Source organism: Cordyceps militaris, assembly GCF_000225605.1.
Source record: "Cordyceps militaris CM01 unplaced genomic scaffold CCM_S00001, whole genome shotgun sequence".
Lineage (NCBI taxonomy): Eukaryota > Fungi > Ascomycota > Sordariomycetes > Hypocreales > Cordycipitaceae > Cordyceps > Cordyceps militaris.
Genome location: NW_006271969.1, coordinates 1,411,608 through 1,428,981, shown reverse-complemented (window position 1 = coordinate 1,428,981; position 17,374 = coordinate 1,411,608). Strand labels below are relative to the sequence as shown.

The 17,374-nt window shown below is 55.5% G+C and overlaps 6 protein-coding genes across 6 annotated transcripts; 3 read left to right on the top strand and 3 right to left on the bottom strand.

Annotated features, from left to right (window-relative positions):
- Window positions 1–190: 190 nt before the first annotated feature.
- On the top strand, window positions 191–3,322 carry CCM_00387 (polyphosphoinositide phosphatase Fig4; the record flags this gene model as incomplete). The annotated part of the gene is made up of 1 exon (XM_006665547.1): window positions 191–3,322. One exon carries the CDS (start codon window positions 191–193, stop codon window positions 3,320–3,322), a length of 3,132 nt encoding a protein of 1,043 aa, XP_006665610.1.
- A 2,246-nt stretch (window positions 3,323–5,568) lies between these two features.
- Window positions 5,569–7,209, bottom strand: CCM_00386 (tRNA nucleotidyltransferase; the record flags this gene model as incomplete). Its single annotated transcript, XM_006665546.1, has 2 exons — window positions 5,569–6,419; window positions 6,468–7,209. 2 exons carry the CDS (start codon window positions 7,207–7,209, stop codon window positions 5,569–5,571), a joined length of 1,593 nt encoding a protein of 530 aa, XP_006665609.1.
- Window positions 7,210–10,142: 2,933 nt separating this feature from the next.
- On the top strand, window positions 10,143–10,729 carry CCM_00385 (uncharacterized protein; the record flags this gene model as incomplete). Its single annotated transcript, XM_006665545.1, has 2 exons — window positions 10,143–10,254; window positions 10,587–10,729. The coding sequence occupies 2 exons, from the start codon at window positions 10,143–10,145 to the stop codon at window positions 10,727–10,729; spliced, it is 255 nt and encodes an 84-aa protein (XP_006665608.1).
- Window positions 10,730–11,358: 629 nt separating this feature from the next.
- On the bottom strand, window positions 11,359–13,961 carry CCM_00384 (pre-mRNA splicing factor SYF1; the record flags this gene model as incomplete). Its single annotated transcript, XM_006665544.1, has 2 exons — window positions 11,359–13,845; window positions 13,905–13,961. 2 exons carry the CDS (start codon window positions 13,959–13,961, stop codon window positions 11,359–11,361), a joined length of 2,544 nt encoding a protein of 847 aa, XP_006665607.1.
- Window positions 13,962–14,507: 546 nt separating this feature from the next.
- Window positions 14,508–15,587, top strand: CCM_00383 (vacuolar ATP synthase subunit D; the record flags this gene model as incomplete). The annotated part of the gene is made up of 6 exons (XM_006665543.1): window positions 14,508–14,522; window positions 14,580–14,692; window positions 14,759–14,769; window positions 14,835–15,209; window positions 15,263–15,369; window positions 15,423–15,587. The coding sequence occupies 6 exons, from the start codon at window positions 14,508–14,510 to the stop codon at window positions 15,585–15,587; spliced, it is 786 nt and encodes a 261-aa protein (XP_006665606.1).
- A 216-nt stretch (window positions 15,588–15,803) lies between these two features.
- CCM_00382 (small nuclear ribonucleoprotein) lies at window positions 15,804–16,733 on the bottom strand (the record flags this gene model as incomplete). Its single annotated transcript, XM_006665542.1, has 3 exons — window positions 15,804–16,237; window positions 16,284–16,597; window positions 16,678–16,733. The coding sequence occupies 3 exons, from the start codon at window positions 16,731–16,733 to the stop codon at window positions 15,804–15,806; spliced, it is 804 nt and encodes a 267-aa protein (XP_006665605.1).
- Between the last annotated feature and the right edge of the window lie 641 nt (window positions 16,734–17,374).

Here is a 17,374-nt window from a genome sequence, read left to right as displayed (position 1 = left end):
TCAGGTGGGGCAGCTGGGCGACTGACATCAACAGCTCAGCTTGAACGATCGCTACAACTTGCAGGTGACATCATCGCAACGAGCACGACGGCCGGTCGCAGCGCATCTCTCTCCGTGCCCAAATTACGACCTGTAAGGGAACAGTTGAGATTTCATGCAAGTCATGTTCTAAGAACTCTGCGTGCCTATTATGGCAGAACTCCCACCCGGCTCACCAGAGAGCGCAATACGGCGAGATTCATGCACCGAGCCGCAAACGCCGTCCCCCCCAGCCGCGGCCGAGCCGTCCTCGCCCACATTCCCACAGTTGCATGATACTGAAGATGCAAATGGCGACTCCAAATCGGCCAAGTCGACCGCCAAAGGGGCCGGAGGTCGGTCTGATGCCAGTGCTGTTGGAGGGCCCGCCTCTGTAGAGGACTACGATGGCGACCCGGCCGTCGCAGAGCCTTTTGTGCGCACGGGGAGCCCCGAACCGAGTGTCCGTAGCGTGCAGACCTCAGGCGGCGGCGCAGCCAGCCATGATAGCGGGGATCTGCGGTCCGAGGAGGGCCAGCCCGAGGAACGGGAGACCGGCGGAGGACCGGGCGCCGACGACGACAACAACGACAACAACGATGACGACGACGAGCCGACATCCGACCGAATTAGGTATAAAATGCACAAGTTCAGCTTGTACGAGACGGCGAGCCGCTACTACGTCGTCGGCGTCGACGTCAGCGAGACGCGATACCGTATCCTCAAGATTGACCGCACGACCGAGGGCGGCGCCGAGCCCGGCCTGACCGACGACAAGATTGTCTACACGCTCCAGGAGATGAACCAGCTTCTCGACACCATTGACGACGGCAACAAGGGCACCGGCGGCATCAAGCTGCGCTGCACGACGTGGGGCCTGCTCGGCTTCATCCGCTTCACGGGCTGCTACTACATGCTGCTCATCACTAAGAAGAGCACCGTGGCCATGGTGGGCGGCCACTACATCTACCAGGTTGAGGGCACGGAGCTGATCCCGCTGGCGACGGGCAAGTCGTCCAAGCCCGAGGCGAGGAACAAGAGTGCCGAGGAGACGCGCTTCCTGTCCATCTTCAACAGCCTGGACCTGACGCGGTCCTTTTACTACAGCTACTCGTACGACGTCACGCACACGATGCAGCGCAACATTATGCGAGAGAGACGGTGCATGGCGCAGGGTGTCGTTCCCGAGGTTGACGGGGAGCTGAACTCAATGTTTGTCTGGAACCACTATCTGCTCAAGCCTATTTCAGCAGTGACCAATAACCTGTTTGACTGGTGTCGCCCCCTCATCCACGGCTATGTCGACCAGGCCGCCCTGTCCATCTATGGCCACACGGCCTACATCACCGTCATTGCGAGGCGATCTCGTCACTTTGCCGGTGCGCGCTTCCTGAAGCGCGGGGCAAATGACCGAGGCTACGTCGCCAACGACGTCGAGACGGAGCAAATCGTGGCCGAATGCCAGACAACCTCGTTCCACGGCCCCGGGCCTCGGCTGTACTGCAGCCCGCAGTACACATCGTACGTGCAGCACCGCGGCAGCATCCCGCTCCACTGGACGCAGGACAGCACCGGCGTCACGCCCAAGCCCCCGATCGAGCTCAACCTCGTCGACCCCTTTTACAGCGCCGCCGCCCTGCACTTTGACGACCTGTTTCGGCGCTACGGCGCCCCCGTCTACGTGCTCAACCTCATCAAGTCCAAAGAGCGCCAGCCGCGCGAGTCCAAGCTGCTCGACGAGTACACGCACTGCATCGACTACCTCAACCAGTTTCTCCCCGCCGGCAAGCACATTATCCACAAGGCGTGGGACATGAGCCGTGCCTCCAAGGTCCGCGGCGGCGACGTCATTGGCAACCTGGAGACGATTGCCCGCAGCGTGCTCGAGGCGACGGGCTTCTTCCACAACGGCGACGGCGTGTCCGTGCCGCTCAAGGCGCAGAACGGCGTCGCGCGCACAAACTGCATCGACTGCCTGGACCGCACCAACGCCGCGCAGTTTGTCATTGGCAAGCGCGCGCTCGGCCATCAGCTGCACGCCCTGGGCATCCTGGACGACGCCTCGGTCGAGTACGACACCGACGCCGTCAACTTGTTCACGCACATGTGGCACGATCACGGCGACACGATTGCCGTGCAGTACGGCGGCTCGCAGCTGGTCAACACGATGGAGACGTACCGCAAGATTAACCAGTGGACGAGCCACTCGCGCGACATGATTGAGAGCTTCAAGCGCTACTACAACAACTCGTTCCTCGACAGCCAGCGACAGGAGGCGTATAATTTGTTTCTGGGAAACTACGTCTACAAGTCGGGGCAGCCGATGCTCTGGGATCTCACGACCGATTACTACTTGCATCACTCGAATCCGCGAGACTGGACGTCGGACAACATGAAAAGCTATATACACTGGTTCGATCCGGCCAATCTGCAGGAAAAAACGGCAGCCACCGCTATGGTCCCAGTGCGAAGCGCGCCTGTTCCCAAGCCCGTCGAGTTCTTTGACGATTATTGGCTCGAATACTACCGCCCATCCACGCTATCCTCGTTTCCCAAAATGTTTGCCTTTAAAATGAACTCGACCATTAAATACATTCCCATTAAATCCACGCAGGATGGCAAGTACGACCTTAGCCCGTTCCGCGTGCGCATAGAGCAGCACGAAGTCGAAGCCGACAAGAAGAGGGCAGCCAAGAAGAATGCGGCCACCGCGCCCAACAACAATAATAATAATAAGACATCCAGTTCGCCCCTCTCGCAAGTCGCCCTGTCCGACGACGGGGCGTCTTCCATGGCCTCGGACAAGGCGGCACCACCCCGGGGCATGTCACTCGGCCGCTGGCTGCACCCCACGCAGGAAAAGACAATACACGCCATGGACACGGTCGACGAGGCGGACATGGCGGCCAAGACGAAGCCGACAGCGCTAGAAAAGTCGACGGCCGAGCAGTGGACGTTTACCAGGGCGGTCAAGGACTCGCTGAATCCGTCGGTCGACCACCACGAGGCCGACGACTACGCGCGGTACATTCACCACCCGCAGAACCTGCCGCTGGTGGTGTCGAGCGACACGCCCGTGGACATGGACTCGTCCGAGTACCAGGACTACATCCACGGCGGGTGGCAGGACCGCGGCCTCATGGCCAGCGGCAGCGAGGAGGAGATGGACCTCTACGCGGAGCTACTCAAGGTTGGAGAGAACCCGCTGACGGTGACGGAAGAGGACGCGCTGAAGAAGAGATACAAGGCCTACAGGAAGTGGCTGAGGGGCAAGTCTTTCTTCAAGCAGCAGCCCTTGGACTGAGACTTGCATTCTTGTCATCATGCCATTGACTTTTCGAGCTGAAACGGGACAAGCAGCGACTTGAGACTTGGCTCCATCTGCACCATCTGTGCGAGCTTTTCCATCGGCATTGCTTCGTCGGCCTCTCTCCACAACGAAGCCACCAGCGTCATTGTCTTTTTCAGCTCCGCGGTGAGGGCTTCCTGCTCGGGGCCCCAAGCTCGTCGCTAGTGCCTTGGACATTGATCCAGCAGCGGGAGGCGACGCTGATGATGTGTTCGGCGTGCGGCGTGCCGACGATGCGAGGCCAGCAGTTGAGAATCGTCGTATTGAGTGCCTCTGCCGTGGCGACAACCGCAGGAGGGTATGCCAGCGCAAAGGCGTCTGTGAGCACAGGAGTAAAGAGGTCGAGCAGATTCTGTCACAACTATTAGCGACATTGTTGCTTTTTACTCATCTAGTCCACCCTTATGTAATAATGAACCAATATCCAATATTTCAGATCAGATGCATACCTGCAAGTGCTTCACGGCGTAGATTTGCAACGCCTCGACGATTTGCGCCGCCGACCGCATCAGCACCTCGACGACGCGCATGTGCTGCGACGCGTGAAAGTAGCCCGCCAACACGCCCTCGCGCAGCGTCCTATCGAGCAGCGCGCGTCGCCGCCGGGCCGCCGGGTCTGCGTCGGCGGCCAGCGCCAGCGCGCGCAGCGCGCCGTACGCCGCGCGCAGCAGCACCACCGACTCGGCCTCGGGTGTCAGCGACGGGAGAAAGAGCAGCGACGGAAGGACCGACGCCGCAAAGACGGCGTCGATGCCCGACGTGCGCAGGACATTGGCAGGGCACGCGACGAGGAAGCGGCCGAGGATCTCGAGGCCGCGCTGGCGGACGACCACGTCGTCGTCCTCGGTAAGCGTGACGAGCACGGGGACGTAGAGCGGCCAGTGCTTCTTGATGGTGGCGGGCTGTAACTGGATCGTTAGCAAGGGTGTATGTAGTATTTGTCAGAGGGAAGGGGGGGCGGGGCAGAAGCGGTGTGTGTGTGTACCTCGGAGGCGTCCACGGCCCAGTCAAAGATGGTGACAATGTGCGGCCCGACTTCTTTCCAAGCCGCCTTTTGCGCATGGAAGCCCGCGTCCGGCTGCGGCTCGCGGAACAAGACGGGCCGGCCTTGCGCAGTGACGGCGGATGTGCTTTTGGAAAAGACGGGACGCAGGTAGCTCTGAAGGACGCCGCCAATGACGAATTCTTGCTTCTCCGCGCCGGGCCGATACTTGTCGAGCAGGCGCTCCGCGGTCGCGGCGGCGGCGGCGGTGGTCCAGGGCTGGCTGGCTTCGGTGTAAGGAATGACGGAGCGCAGGAGCGCGTCGCTGATCCCGCCCGGTCCCGCGTCGATGGCGTACAGCGCGGCGAGCGCGGCCTCGGCCGAGGTGGCCCAGGCGAGGTCGTCAACGGCGTTTCGGGCAGCGCCGGGCGACCTCAACGTCTCTGCGAGGGCAGCTACCAGGGCAGCGCCGTTGAGAGAAGGCGTTTCCAGATGGTGGTCGAGGACGGCCAGTGCCGCATCTCGTCGCAAGGACTACATTCCGAAAAGAGTCAACGTGTTGTCGCGGCAGTGGACCGGTTTTACATACAGGGTCCTCAGCCACGAGGTTCTTGAAGATGCTCACGGCGGAGTATGAATCTACACAGATAATTAGCCCCCGATGAAGGCACAAGAATTGTCTTCTTCCCGAGTTTGTGAATCCAAAAGATATCAGACTTCTCTGGCTGCATACCCTTGGCGAGCTCCTTCACTCGATTTTGGTTGTCGCTGCCGAGCAGCTCGTTGGTGCTCATTGTCTGGCCTTTGCTGTGCACCAGGGCGCCGTTCTGATACGTTTACTCGCAAGAACAGAAAATTGCAAAACGTCTATTATCGAGCACGGTAGCCTCTTGTCGGTAATTTTGTGAAAGGATAGCAATATACGAAGTCGCAATGGTCCTCCGAAGCTCCAGGAGTTTTGTTTGGTCAGTGGGCTGTGACGAGACAGTGCAAGGCGGGGTGTATGGAGTCGTAATTCGCACTGTACGCCAGTTGCCAGAAACTGGTGGCATTGAGCTTTCTTAAGCTGGAAGCCTGCATGGTTGGAATTTTTGAATTCATAATTCATAGACACGTAGTCTAGTATGGTATAAGATATAATACTATTTTTTTAATTGCCCAAAGGTACTGCGTAGTAGAGTTCTGCACATACCCAAACAGCCGCCTCTTCATGCACGATTTATTGAGCATCCGGAATGCCCAATTCCTTACGTCGCTTCTGCACCTCCTCCAAAGCCGGCGTCGCGTCCGTCGCATCCGGGTTCCGCAGCTGCCACGCGACGCAGACATCCAGCGCCTGGCCCGTCCACCTGCCGGGCTTGACGCCAAGGGCCTTGGCCAGGTCACGGCCGTCGAGCAGGCGCTTGAGCTGCGGCGCGTCCATGACGTCAATCTCGACCAAATGATCGAGGAACTGCTGCCACTCGGCGACAAATGCGTCGCGCCGCGTCGCGTGCTCACCTGCGCTGCTGGCCTCGACAACGGCCGCGTTGGGCCACACGCGCAGCCGCTCGAGCGCCTCGGTGAGCAGCGCGGCGAGGACCTGCAGGCGCCAGGAGCCGCCCTGCGCGTCCCAGCGGCGAATAGCCATGCCGAAGCGGTCGCGCTCGCGGATGTGGGCGGCGCCGTCTAGGACGTCCTTTTTGAGGGCCAGAATCTCGTCGAGGTGGCGGTGCGCGGCGGCCAGGATGTCGGTCAGCTTGTTGGCGGCCTTGTAGCCCTCGCGCGCAATGACGCCGACGGGGGGCAGCGCGCTGGCCTTTTTCTTGGTCCCGGGGGGGTCTTGCACGCGCATCCAGGGGCTGACGGCGGCGAGGTTCCAGGCGATGCAGCGGTATTCGTCGGTGTGGATGAGAGTGGCGGCAATGGATCCTGGTGTCCGTGTTTGTAGAATGTCATCAAGGCCGTTGTATGCAACAGGCCACCTGTCAATGTTGGGCTGCTGCAGATCTGGGCGCGTGGGGTCTGTGAATATCGCGTGGTACAGGCCAATGTCATCAATGAGCTGCAGCGCCAAACGAGGATGCTGATCTTGATGGTTGTTAGCACGGTCTCATAAGAAACCAAGTAGCACCATACCTTGTAGCATCTTTTCTAGTTCTTGTCCAACACGTTCGCGGCTGATTTTAACTTTCAAGGCCTCCAAAACCGATGTATCATTCATAACCCGCCTTGTGCCCTCCTCGATGGAAAAGTCGAGTCTGCTCGAGAAGCGGACTAGTCGCAGAACACGCAACGGATCATCCTTGAAAGTTTGCAGAGGCTCTAGCGGTGTGCGAATAATCTTCTTTTCCATGTCAGCCAGGCCGCCAGTAAAGTCCTCGACCTCTTCCGTGTTGAGGTTGTAAAACAGGGCGTTGATGGTGGCGTCGCGGCGGACGGCGTCCTCCTCGGCCGTGCCAAATTCCATCTGCGGGTTGCGACTGTCGTCGGCATACGTCTCCTTTCGGAGGTTGACAAAGTCGAGATCCAGGCCAAAGAGGCGCAGGATGGCCGTCTCGAGATGCTTGGACTTGTCGGGCTGGCGCGCGACCGTGTGCGGGCTGCCAATGTCCCCCGGCGCGAGGTTGTGCGCGGCGATGACGTCGGGCTTCTGGCAGTGCTCGCGCAGGCGGGCGGTGAACTGGCCGCCAGTCATGGCGTTGATGGCGACGTCAATATCATGGCTCGCGGAGCCGAGCAGCTTGTCGCGTACCCAGCCGCCGGCCCAGCGCAGGACGACGGGCTGCGGCGCGTCGTCGATGGATCGGGCCACATCGACGAGGAGGTTGCGCAGGCGGCGCTCGCGCGGGTCAAGCTGGATCTTGGTGGAAATGGGCATCTTTGCGGGGGCGGAACCGTGAAGCAAGGCGTCCAACTTCCTTTTCATGACACGGAGGGGAAGGCGGCAGCACAGGAGCATGAATCACCTCGGTGGATGTGCTCTGTTGGAAGGTCGCGTTTGATGCAGGTCCCAAGGGACTGCGTCGCAAGGACTCTGAGTTGCGATGGCTGTGATTACTGGTTGTGTTCTGCTTCTCAGGGTTTGTAAGCTCGTGTGACGAGAAATGAGTCTTTGCCGCGTTGTTGATGACTCTTTCTAGTTAGTCCGTGGTTTTGGTTGCGAAAATGTGCGCTTGCGTCTTGCATGGTGGAGCACTGGGCAAGAAGCAATGCGCGAGGGGCATGTTGATGCTACAAGGAGAGGCGGAAAGGGAGCAGTAATAATCTAAAAATGACAATATACGGCCACGAATTTGTCTCTCTAACCATGGTATGATTTTATACGCAGGCTATTAAGCGAGCCGCACCGCAGCCGGGCGTCAAGCTACCCGCAAGCTGTTGAGGCGAGGCGAACGGTTCAAGATGCAAACACGATAAAATTGCGTTTAGGTCAAAGCCGAACGCAGCGCATATATACTTGAGCTTTGAAACAGCAAGATGAATCATAAGTGCCGCTTTCTTACCTTTGTATTCTCCTTGCATTTTCTTTTGCATTTATTTTGCCTTTTCTCTTACTGACGACTCCCAATCACGTCGCACCTAGACGACGAAAGCTCACATATGCAAGTTTACTCAGACAAGAAAAAAATACATAGAGGGTAGTCTGGGTCATAAGTCAATATGCATTGTTAGTTGCATATAATACACCTGGTTCGAAGAAATCGAATTGCAGTATAAATGGACTAGCTTAATCGTGCATCAGTGCAGTCTACCGTTTCAAGCATTCTAATGGATAATTAAAACATGCTTTAATAATGAACGAACCACCATTTTATTTCCTTGTCAAACCATACAGATATTCTGCCTGAACTACCGGGGGGGGGTCTCTCTCGGCGCGTACACAATACGGGACAAGACCTGTCACTGTGGCGAAGCGACCGAGTGGCTTGCGTCGCCAAGACTGGCTGGTCGGTACATCTTGGCGACCAGGTGTCGGGACATTCAAAAGATACATTTTGTCGAGAGGACTGCAAGGAAAGTTTAGATGCGGAGAAGTGTCACGTGTGAATGTGTCTCAGCGTTTGGAGAGGCTGTTCGCCTTGTTTGTTTTATGACTGGTTGTTGCGTGTGTATAGACAAGGCGATGACGACTCACCCCGTTTGGAACCACGCCACCAGATATCTGCCTGAAAATCACACATCTATCCCCGGTGCACGCTGGGAAAGCGAAGGAGTGAGTGCTTGTTCTATAGTACGGCCGTATCCAGAGCGGGGTTTCTGCGGGCAATGAGTGCAACGCTGTCATGAAGCGCTGTTCTCATCAAGGTTGTGACTTTGGTGTGAACCATTGTCACGAGACCGTTGATGGCCAATTCTTGTTTTTTTTCGGTTGCCTCATTCTGCTTTCACTCCAGCCAGCCCCTGCGCCACCGTCACAGGCGCAGCGAAAGCCGCAACCTTGGGTGAACTCGAGTCTCACAGGACGTACGAGAAAGAGAGCGACGGGTAAGAGTTTGGGATAACAGGAAATAAAATCACTCAGCGGATAACAATCGAAGCTATTGACGAAACGGGCTTGGAGCAATGACGTTCCCGCTGGTAAACGATGATCCTGAGGCCTGAACTTGGGCAGCGCAAGGCTATCCGAAAGAGGCAAAAGAAGAGCGAGGCAGACCTGCGTCACACGATGCAACGGCACTAGGACGAGGTCTTTTGTTTTGTTTTTTTCTTTCTTATTACAAGAGGTAATTTCGCGCAGATATGGCTACGTAAAAGAGGCCGCCTGTGCTGCGGCACGGGACCCGTGAGGCCCGGCATGCCGTTTTGGCGAATCAATAGTACCATTTATTTGTCTCCTCTGGGATGCAAGTGTAACTAACTAGCTACATGTCTCGGAGGGGGACTCGTGTAAGTGGTGGCTGGGTAGCATATTGTTTGGCGACAAGTCCATGTTAGTGCCCAAGACTATTCCAGTTGAATAATGAGACACTGCGGTCGTGAACAGTCTTTAGTTTTTCACGATTAATGCCTAGTATTTGTTTTCTCGTTCAAAGGAGAAGGATTATTCCAGAACGGGGTGGTTCACGAACCACCATCTATTGGCCTCCTGAAGTCAGACCTGGGGTTTTGATAGTTTGATCAGCTCCGAGGGAGGAGAGGAGGGGATCGCCTTTTGGTCCGATGAAATCACCACCCCCAAGGCGCATAAAGGCAGGGTTGCCCTGCTAGCGTCAAAGCCGGCTTTTGAAGCTGTGCCAAAAGTCACGGAGGCTTGTTGCTGTCGATGCTCCGAGGCAGTGACAGGTGAGTGGCCGCAGCCGATAGCTCCCCCCACACACACAACCCAGATAGAGAACGAGGCCATGCCAGATTCGAGAGACAAGGGTTGCGCGCTGTTCGATGAGGCGCGGAGGGGGGGCAAAGCGAGAGAGGTAATAGGCAGTGCTTCTGCCGTATGATGATGGGGGAGGGGGCACAGCCAGTGGCGTGCGTACAAGTGTGTGTGCCTGTATGTATGTGTGGTGGTGGTGAGAGGTGAGAGGGGACCAGAGGACCATGGGCTGGTATAAAAGGTGGCCATCCGTCTAGTAGTGATGAAAATCATCTTGGCACGTTTGATCTTTCGTCTGCTACATTATACCACGCCATTCTCTTCTTCCTCCCCTTCTTCTTCTTCTTCTTTCAACTCGGACAGGTATGGTCATCTGCACATGGCGATAAGTGGCATGGGGTGGTGTCCTTGACTAACACAGGCCATGGCGACAGTTTCGAGTCCCTTGCCCATCCGACCCGAGAATAAACACACATACCCTTACTATAATCTCCAACATCATGGCCAGCAAAGGCACCACTACTGCCACCACCGGCCAACCCCCTCTGGTGCTGACCGAGTCTCCGGTCGATTCAGTGCCTAAGCAAGACCGCCGCATGAGCGACGAATGGGGTGCGTGCTTGATTCTCTCTCTATTTCCTTTCCCGTATCTCCCATGCCTTTCTTTCCTTCACAACCTACAATTTACAACCAAATCAGTGATACCCTGTTGCCCTCCAATAAAGTTGCCCCGCTGAAAGACGCTGGACCGAAAGTACCGAAAAGCCGAAAAATTCCCCGGCCGTCGTTTCGTCCGCCAACGACTGCTAAAAAAAGCTTGTCGCCCCATTTGCCATTTACCAACCCTGCTCTTCGAGAAGCCAGGATCCCCATTGTCACCATCACAAGCCCCAGCATTTAAACCTCTTGAAATTTAATCACATCATTAACAACCCACTTTCTAGACGCGGCCAAAGTACCCCCTAGCCGCTTCCAAAAACGAAAGGGCTCCATCTACGCTACGCCCAGCTCTCGCGACGGCCACGTCGACCGCAACTACCAAGACAAGTACCACGCCAAGATTGCCGAAATGACCAAGAGCAAGTAATACGGACCGAACGGTGATCCTCGGGTGGCTTTTTTCTTCCGCAAAGTAGGGGGAATGGTTTTGAAAAGATACCAAAGAATGAGGTTACAGCATCCTGCGCTTGCACTTCTCAACCCTTTTGAACGGCCGCTTTACTTTTCGTCTCTTGTAGTTCATCGCTTGTAATGTCATCATTTTTGTCTTGTTCCAATCATTCATTATATCAGGCAGAAAAACAAAGATGTATTTTTTATGTGTTCATGTTTCTCCTCTGTCATGATGCTCTGTTTCCAGCTTCCACACCTCGCTCGTTTGTCTACTCCCTCTTAACCCAGTATAAAAAAAAACAGTTTGAAAGCCCCAAGTATATAATCAAGAATAAAAGAAAAAAGAAAGCAAAGTAAAGGCCAAGCAGGACAAAGAGAAAATCCAGTACTGTAAAAAGACAATCGAGAAAAGAATGTTAAGGAAATAGCGAGCCAACGTGAGCGAGCTCCCTCCAAACGAATGTGCGTTTATATCACCAAGCACAGCAAAAGGATAAAACTTCCCATCTTTCGCCACACCAGCAAACAAACAAAAAACAAAGGCGAGAAAACATAATGGTAATCAGTCTCTCGACCAGAGTAGACGAGAAGAAATGCACAGCGTTACTCGTCATCGCCGCTGTCAATGTCAATCGCATCTGGATTGGCCGCCACAGCCGGCTTGGTATCTTGCACCCCGCCGCCCACCGGTCCCGTGCTTGCGGCCACGAACCCTTGCGGCGCGCGCGCCTGTCTCTCCAGCGCCGCCATGGCGTCTTGCGTGTCGGCGTCCATCTCCTGACCTGCTGCCGCCGCCGCCGCCTGACTCTTTGCCAGGGCCTGCGAGGCGATAAAGTTGACATCCGTGTTGTACTGCGCCTGCACACTGCGCTTGATCCGCAGCATCTCCTTGAACGTGTCCTCGTTGCCGTGCTGCACCTCGAACGACTCCCACTTGCTCCAAAAGTCGGCATTGGTGCGCGGGTCGCAAAACTGCGACGCGTGGCCAAAGATGGCGCGCGCGCGGTCAATTTCGCCTAGTCGCTTCTCCATGTCCGCAAACTTGAGGCACATGTCTTTGGCTTCCTCGTCGGGCAGCGCGGTGATGGCCCGCTCGTAAATCGGTCGCGTCGACGGAAGACCAAAGTTGGAAGCCGACTTGGTGATGTAAAAGTGAAACATGTCGGCCCGGTCTTCGTCAGAAACCGCTCTCGTCGCACGTTCGTAGATGCGCATCGCGTGACGCGCAAGTCCGCGTTCTTCCTCCAGGTTGCCGTACATCAGGTAGATGGTCTTGGCGAACTTGGGCGGGCAGTCCTCAACCGCCTGCTCGAACAAGTCACGCAGTCGCTCAATCCCAATCTTGCGATCCACAGCCTTGGTCAGGTACATGTTCCACAGCTCAAACGCCACGGGATAGCTGAACAAATCCAGACCTCTCTCGTAAATCTTGAACGACTCCTCAAAGTACTCATTTTCCTCCAGTAGGTTGGCATAGTTAACCACGGTTTGTGGCGTGGCAATGCGGAGCTCGAAAATACGTTCATACACCTTCTTTACATCCTCCATTGTCGAAACACTCTCGACGAGATCCACGTAGAAGCTCCACAACTTCCAACTCTTGTGTACTCGCTGCTGTGGCGAGAGCGTCTCATCAAAATAGTCGACGTTTGATCGCTTCGGCGCCTGAACAGCCTTGGCCATGATCCGAGTAGCCTCGTCAAAGTCTTCGTTTCGGAGCTCCATCTCAGCCCATTCAATCCACATGTCGGCAAGCTCTGCGACTGATTTGAAAGGCACCTTGACAGCCTTCTCCATGATGATTCGAGCAGCGCGGATATCGCCCCCTGCTTCATAAAACTTTGCATAATTGGTCCAAAGTTGATGGAACGGGCCAATGGCATGCTTCGGTTGAATCTTGGCAATGGCATCTGTGTAGGTCTGTACAGCTTCGGCCTTGTTGTCGCCCCAGAGTGCCACTCGCTTCTCCCATTCCAGCACTTGGTTGGGATTTTGTCGAAGTAGCACGTCGTTGAGGAGAAACGGCCGTCGGTCCATCAGGTGCTCGAATCGCATCATGCGGATATCGAGCTCAAAGTCTGCTTCCTCATCGTCGATACCTTTCTGGGCGCGGGCAGTCGCCATTTCCATTAAGGCGCCAATTACAGACTCTTCAAACTCTACATAAGAGTCAAAGATGAGTGTAAAGTCGCGGACGGTCATGACACTAGTGATACCCTCTTCAAAGGTATCGCGCGCGCGCTCAAAACTCCCACATCGGATCCAGTAGGTTGCCAACCCGGCCCAGAGCTTGCCTCGTTGATCTGAAAATCTAGCAATTCCGCTGCGAATAATGGCCTCGACATCGATACCAGTTTCGTGGCCAGTTTGGACATTGGTAGCATGGCTCACGAGCAATTCCACCAGCTCATTCCAAAGTTCAAAGTGGCCCTTGCCGTTTTTGCTCACGAATTTTGTGTTGTTGAGAATCTTGATGTACGTTGTCGCAGCCTCGGTGTACAGTCCAGCCTTGATGAGAAGCTCAATAAAGTCCTCGGCATGTTCAGGATGTACCTGCATATAGCGACGCCAGATCTTGACGGCGGTCTCGCCTGACGCAGCGTTGGCAAATGGAATGTACAGGGCCCAGATGCGGTTGTGCTGGGATATCGGCAGGGCGCGTAGGGCTCGGTCAAAAACTCGACGGGCGGTCGTCACAATCGGCTGCTTCATTAGAAAAGCCAGGTACATTTCCCAGATTCGAGGCATCTTGTTGAGTAGAATCAGAGCCTGTTCGAAGAGCGCGTTGACCTTGTTGTACTCGTTATTAAACATGGCAGAGTTTAATTTCGAAACGTGTTTGACACGAAACTCCAAATACTGCGGCTGGTTAGTCATTGCACAAAGGATTATGAGTTTTATGGCGTCGCCGCCACTCACCATTTTCCATAGCTTGTACGATCGAGGGAGCTGGGCGCAGGCACGCGCCATGACAAAGGCTTTCTCGAGGGCATTTCCATAGCGGGACTTGAATTCGATATACACGAGCCATGGCTTTATCGTTGATGGGTCACGTATGATGTCTTGTTCGTAGACGGAGTCCTCGTTTGTCTGCATGCATTGTCAGCTTTCGGCCACGTGCCCACGCAACTGGCGAGGGACAAACGTACCACAAGATGGAGGTTTTGGCGCAGGTGCGCCTGTCCGTTTGCTACCATAGCTGCCATTCTGAAAATAAATGCGTTTGGTGACTTGGACGTGCACGGATGGGCGATTATTGTCGCAGCTGCGGCGCAGGCAACTTTCCAGTAGTCTATTCGGCGTTGCAGCGCATGTTTGGGGAGGGACCGGCGGGAAATCGACGTGGAACGCGGCGCTCGTGATGCTCAGGACCGTGGCGCACGTCACGATTCTGGCATTGGTCACTTGGGTTGTCGGCAAGAGGAGTTGCTGGGCACAAATCGCGTCGTCGGGAAAATAAAGGCTGGCGTGGACTGCAAACATGGGACCCTGCACTGGCGCCTAGCAAAATCCGCTGGTTGTTGTTAGTTGCATTTAATATGGGGCCTCACTTTGGACTGTGAACGTATCGCAATAATGAAGCATGTTGCACTTGGCCGCACTGGCGCATGCTGTGTGACGTTCGTCAGAGTGGGGCGTCCTAAGCTGCCTCCCGGCCATCTTCTTCTGGCTTGCTTGCTCCGACCACTGTAGACGCTCTCGCTTGCTTCTCGTTGATATATCCCTACGCGCCCCGGCATTCAATATTCAACATGTCTGGCGCCTCCGTAAGTGGCTATCGGGTGCTACAGGGAGCGCGGCCAGGTTGCTAACAACGAATGCAGGATCGCGAGCCAGTCTTCCCGACCCGGCAGTCGCTGGGCATCATGAAGGCGAAGCTCAAGGGCGCCGAGACTGGTCACAGTCTGCTGAAGAGAAAGAGTGAAGCTCTCACAAAGTAAGTGTCCGCGATAATCCATTGATCAGGTCATGGTTCAGCCCCGTGCTAACTGAGAAACTCTAGACGATTCCGAGGTTCGTCATTCGACTGAAACTACCCACGGCCCAATCCCCGTCACTAATAATGCGATGCGCAACAGAGATTACGAGAAGAATAGATGAAGCCAAGCGCAAGATGGGACGCGTTATGCAAATTGCTGCCTTTTCCTTGGCTGAAGTCACATACGCTGTCGGCGGCGACATTGGGTACCAGGTGCAGGAGTCGGCCAAGTCTGCCCGGTTCCGTCTCCGCACGCGCCAGGACAATGTGTCTGGTGTCTTGCTTCCCGCCTTTGAAAGTTATCTGACCGAAGGAAATAACGATTTCGGTCTCACCGGTCTCGGCAAGGGAGGGCAGCAGGTGCAGCGTTGTCGTGAGACGTATGCCCGCGCAGTGGAGGCTCTCGTTGAGCTCGCTAGCTTGCAGACGGCCTTTGTGATTCTCGACGAGGTCATCAAAGTCGTCAACAGACGAGGTGAGTTGAGAATGGTACGAGCCACAGTGATACATGCTGCTAACTTGCCCAAGTCAACGCCATTGAGCATGTCATTATACCCCGCACAGAAAACACCATCAAATACATCAACTCGGAGCTAGATGAGGTTGACCGCGAGGAGTTCTACAGACTGAAAAAGGTATGTCCACGCACAAGTCCACCCATAAAAGCTCGGAGCCTAATGTATTCTAGGTCGCCAACAAGAAACAACGAGACACGGCTGCTGCGGATAAAGAGATGAAGGCGAAGCTCCTAGCGCGAGCCAAAGCGGAGGAGGGTGTCGCGGCGGACGATGCTGCTGAGGATGAACCCTCGGACATGCTGGCTGCCGGCGAGGACGACGATGTCATCTTTTAAAGGGCGACGCGCCCTCCATGCTAACCAAACACCTGCTACCTGAAGCATCAAGCCCCGGTCGTTGTCGCGACCAGTTGTTATAGTAGATCTTGATAATAGTTGAATTCGCATTATCCTTATTTCCATGCCATGACACACCTAGAATGCATTGACCCTGCTTGGTGTGCGAACTCGCCATGCACCCTGGTACACTACAATTACATACCCAACTCGCTTCTACTGCCTTTGGTACGTGACCTTTATGTTCCTGTCGCCCAGCGTCATGCCCGCCGTATTCTCCTTGGCTTCCGTGGCGCCCTGCTCGGCGTCGTACTCGACAAACGCGATGCCGCGACGGCCCGGCACCACGCGCACCTCGCGGAAACCTTCGAAGCGCCCAAAGAGCGCCGTGAGCCCCTCGACGTCGTACTCGTCGGGCACATTCTGCAGGAACAAGATCTTGTTGGGCGGCAGGTACTCGTCCGGGATGACAGCCGCCTGCGCGACCGACGTGGACTTGAGCCCCGACGGCTTGCCAATCTTGGACGGCCGCCCATCGGCCCCGACGACGCCGGCCGCGCCGCGCTTGCCCTGCCTGGGACCCTCGGCGGCCTCGATGGCCTTTTTCTTTTCTGTAACGAGAATTGCTGTCAGCATTTCTTCCTCGCAGCCTAATTTTATTTTCTGTTATGGGAAGAAAAAAAAGGGGCAACGCACCCTTTTCGGCGAGACGGTGCTGCTTGTGCGCTTCGAGCTGGGCGGGCGAGCCGCTCATCTCGACCGTCTTGTCGCTGTACGAACGGGCCATGGCCAGGCGCATGGGCTTGTCGAAGAGCGGGAAGCCGTTGATCTCGTCGACGGCCTCTTGCGCGCTCGCCGGCGTGTCAAAGACGACAAACGCCTGGCCCTTGGCCTTTAGGTTCGTCTTGGCGACAATGTCGACAACCTGGCCGAATTCGGAAAAGATGGTGCGCAGCGCGCTGGTCAGCGGCTCCGGCTTGACGCGCTCCTCGAGGTTCTGCACGTAGACACTGCTTTCCCGTGCGCGGGGCATTGGTTAGCTTTTTTTTTTTTTACAAGTGTTCGCTGGGCAAACGACGACGGCCTTCACTTGCGCGTGTCGGGGTGCAATGACACGCACGTAGAGATGGGCGCTTGTTCCGCCATGGCTGCGGGCTTTCTTGGTTTCTTTGTGTTTTCTGCGTATAAACCCTGTTCGTCTTTTCCCCGGTCGTGTTTCGTGGCTCTGGCTGGGTTGATGTTGACGTTTGTGCTGCGGGAGGTTTGCCGCAGATAGCGTTGCGCAGCAAAGCTAGCCGCTTCCGTGGCGGTTCAAAGGACTTGCATTTAACGGGGCCATGCGGTAATGACAGAAACTACGCTATTCGAATTGTTCGAATTGACGAGATTGAATATTTCTGCTTGTCTGATTTGTAAATGCAAGGTTTTATGCAGTTTTTGAGATAATACTGTATAATCTGTCAGAAGTACGGAACCCCATGATGGGGCTATATGCCGTCGCTGGAGGTCAGAGACTTTCGTCGTCTTCTGTAATTGCACCTCGCAAATAGCCAAGAGAGCAACTGCCCGACCCATTTCTTCACCCTATACCATACCAATCCCGTTAAATAAGAGGGCAAAATATTGAACAGGAATAAATACGTATATATATTATTAACAGCATATTCGTTTACTTGGTTATGTTATGGCTGTGTTTCTATCTTCTATTTGCCAGACTAGGCCCAATGTCAAAACTCCGTGGCTCATGAATTAAATCAAAATTGACGATCGCGTCGAGTCCGAGGGTA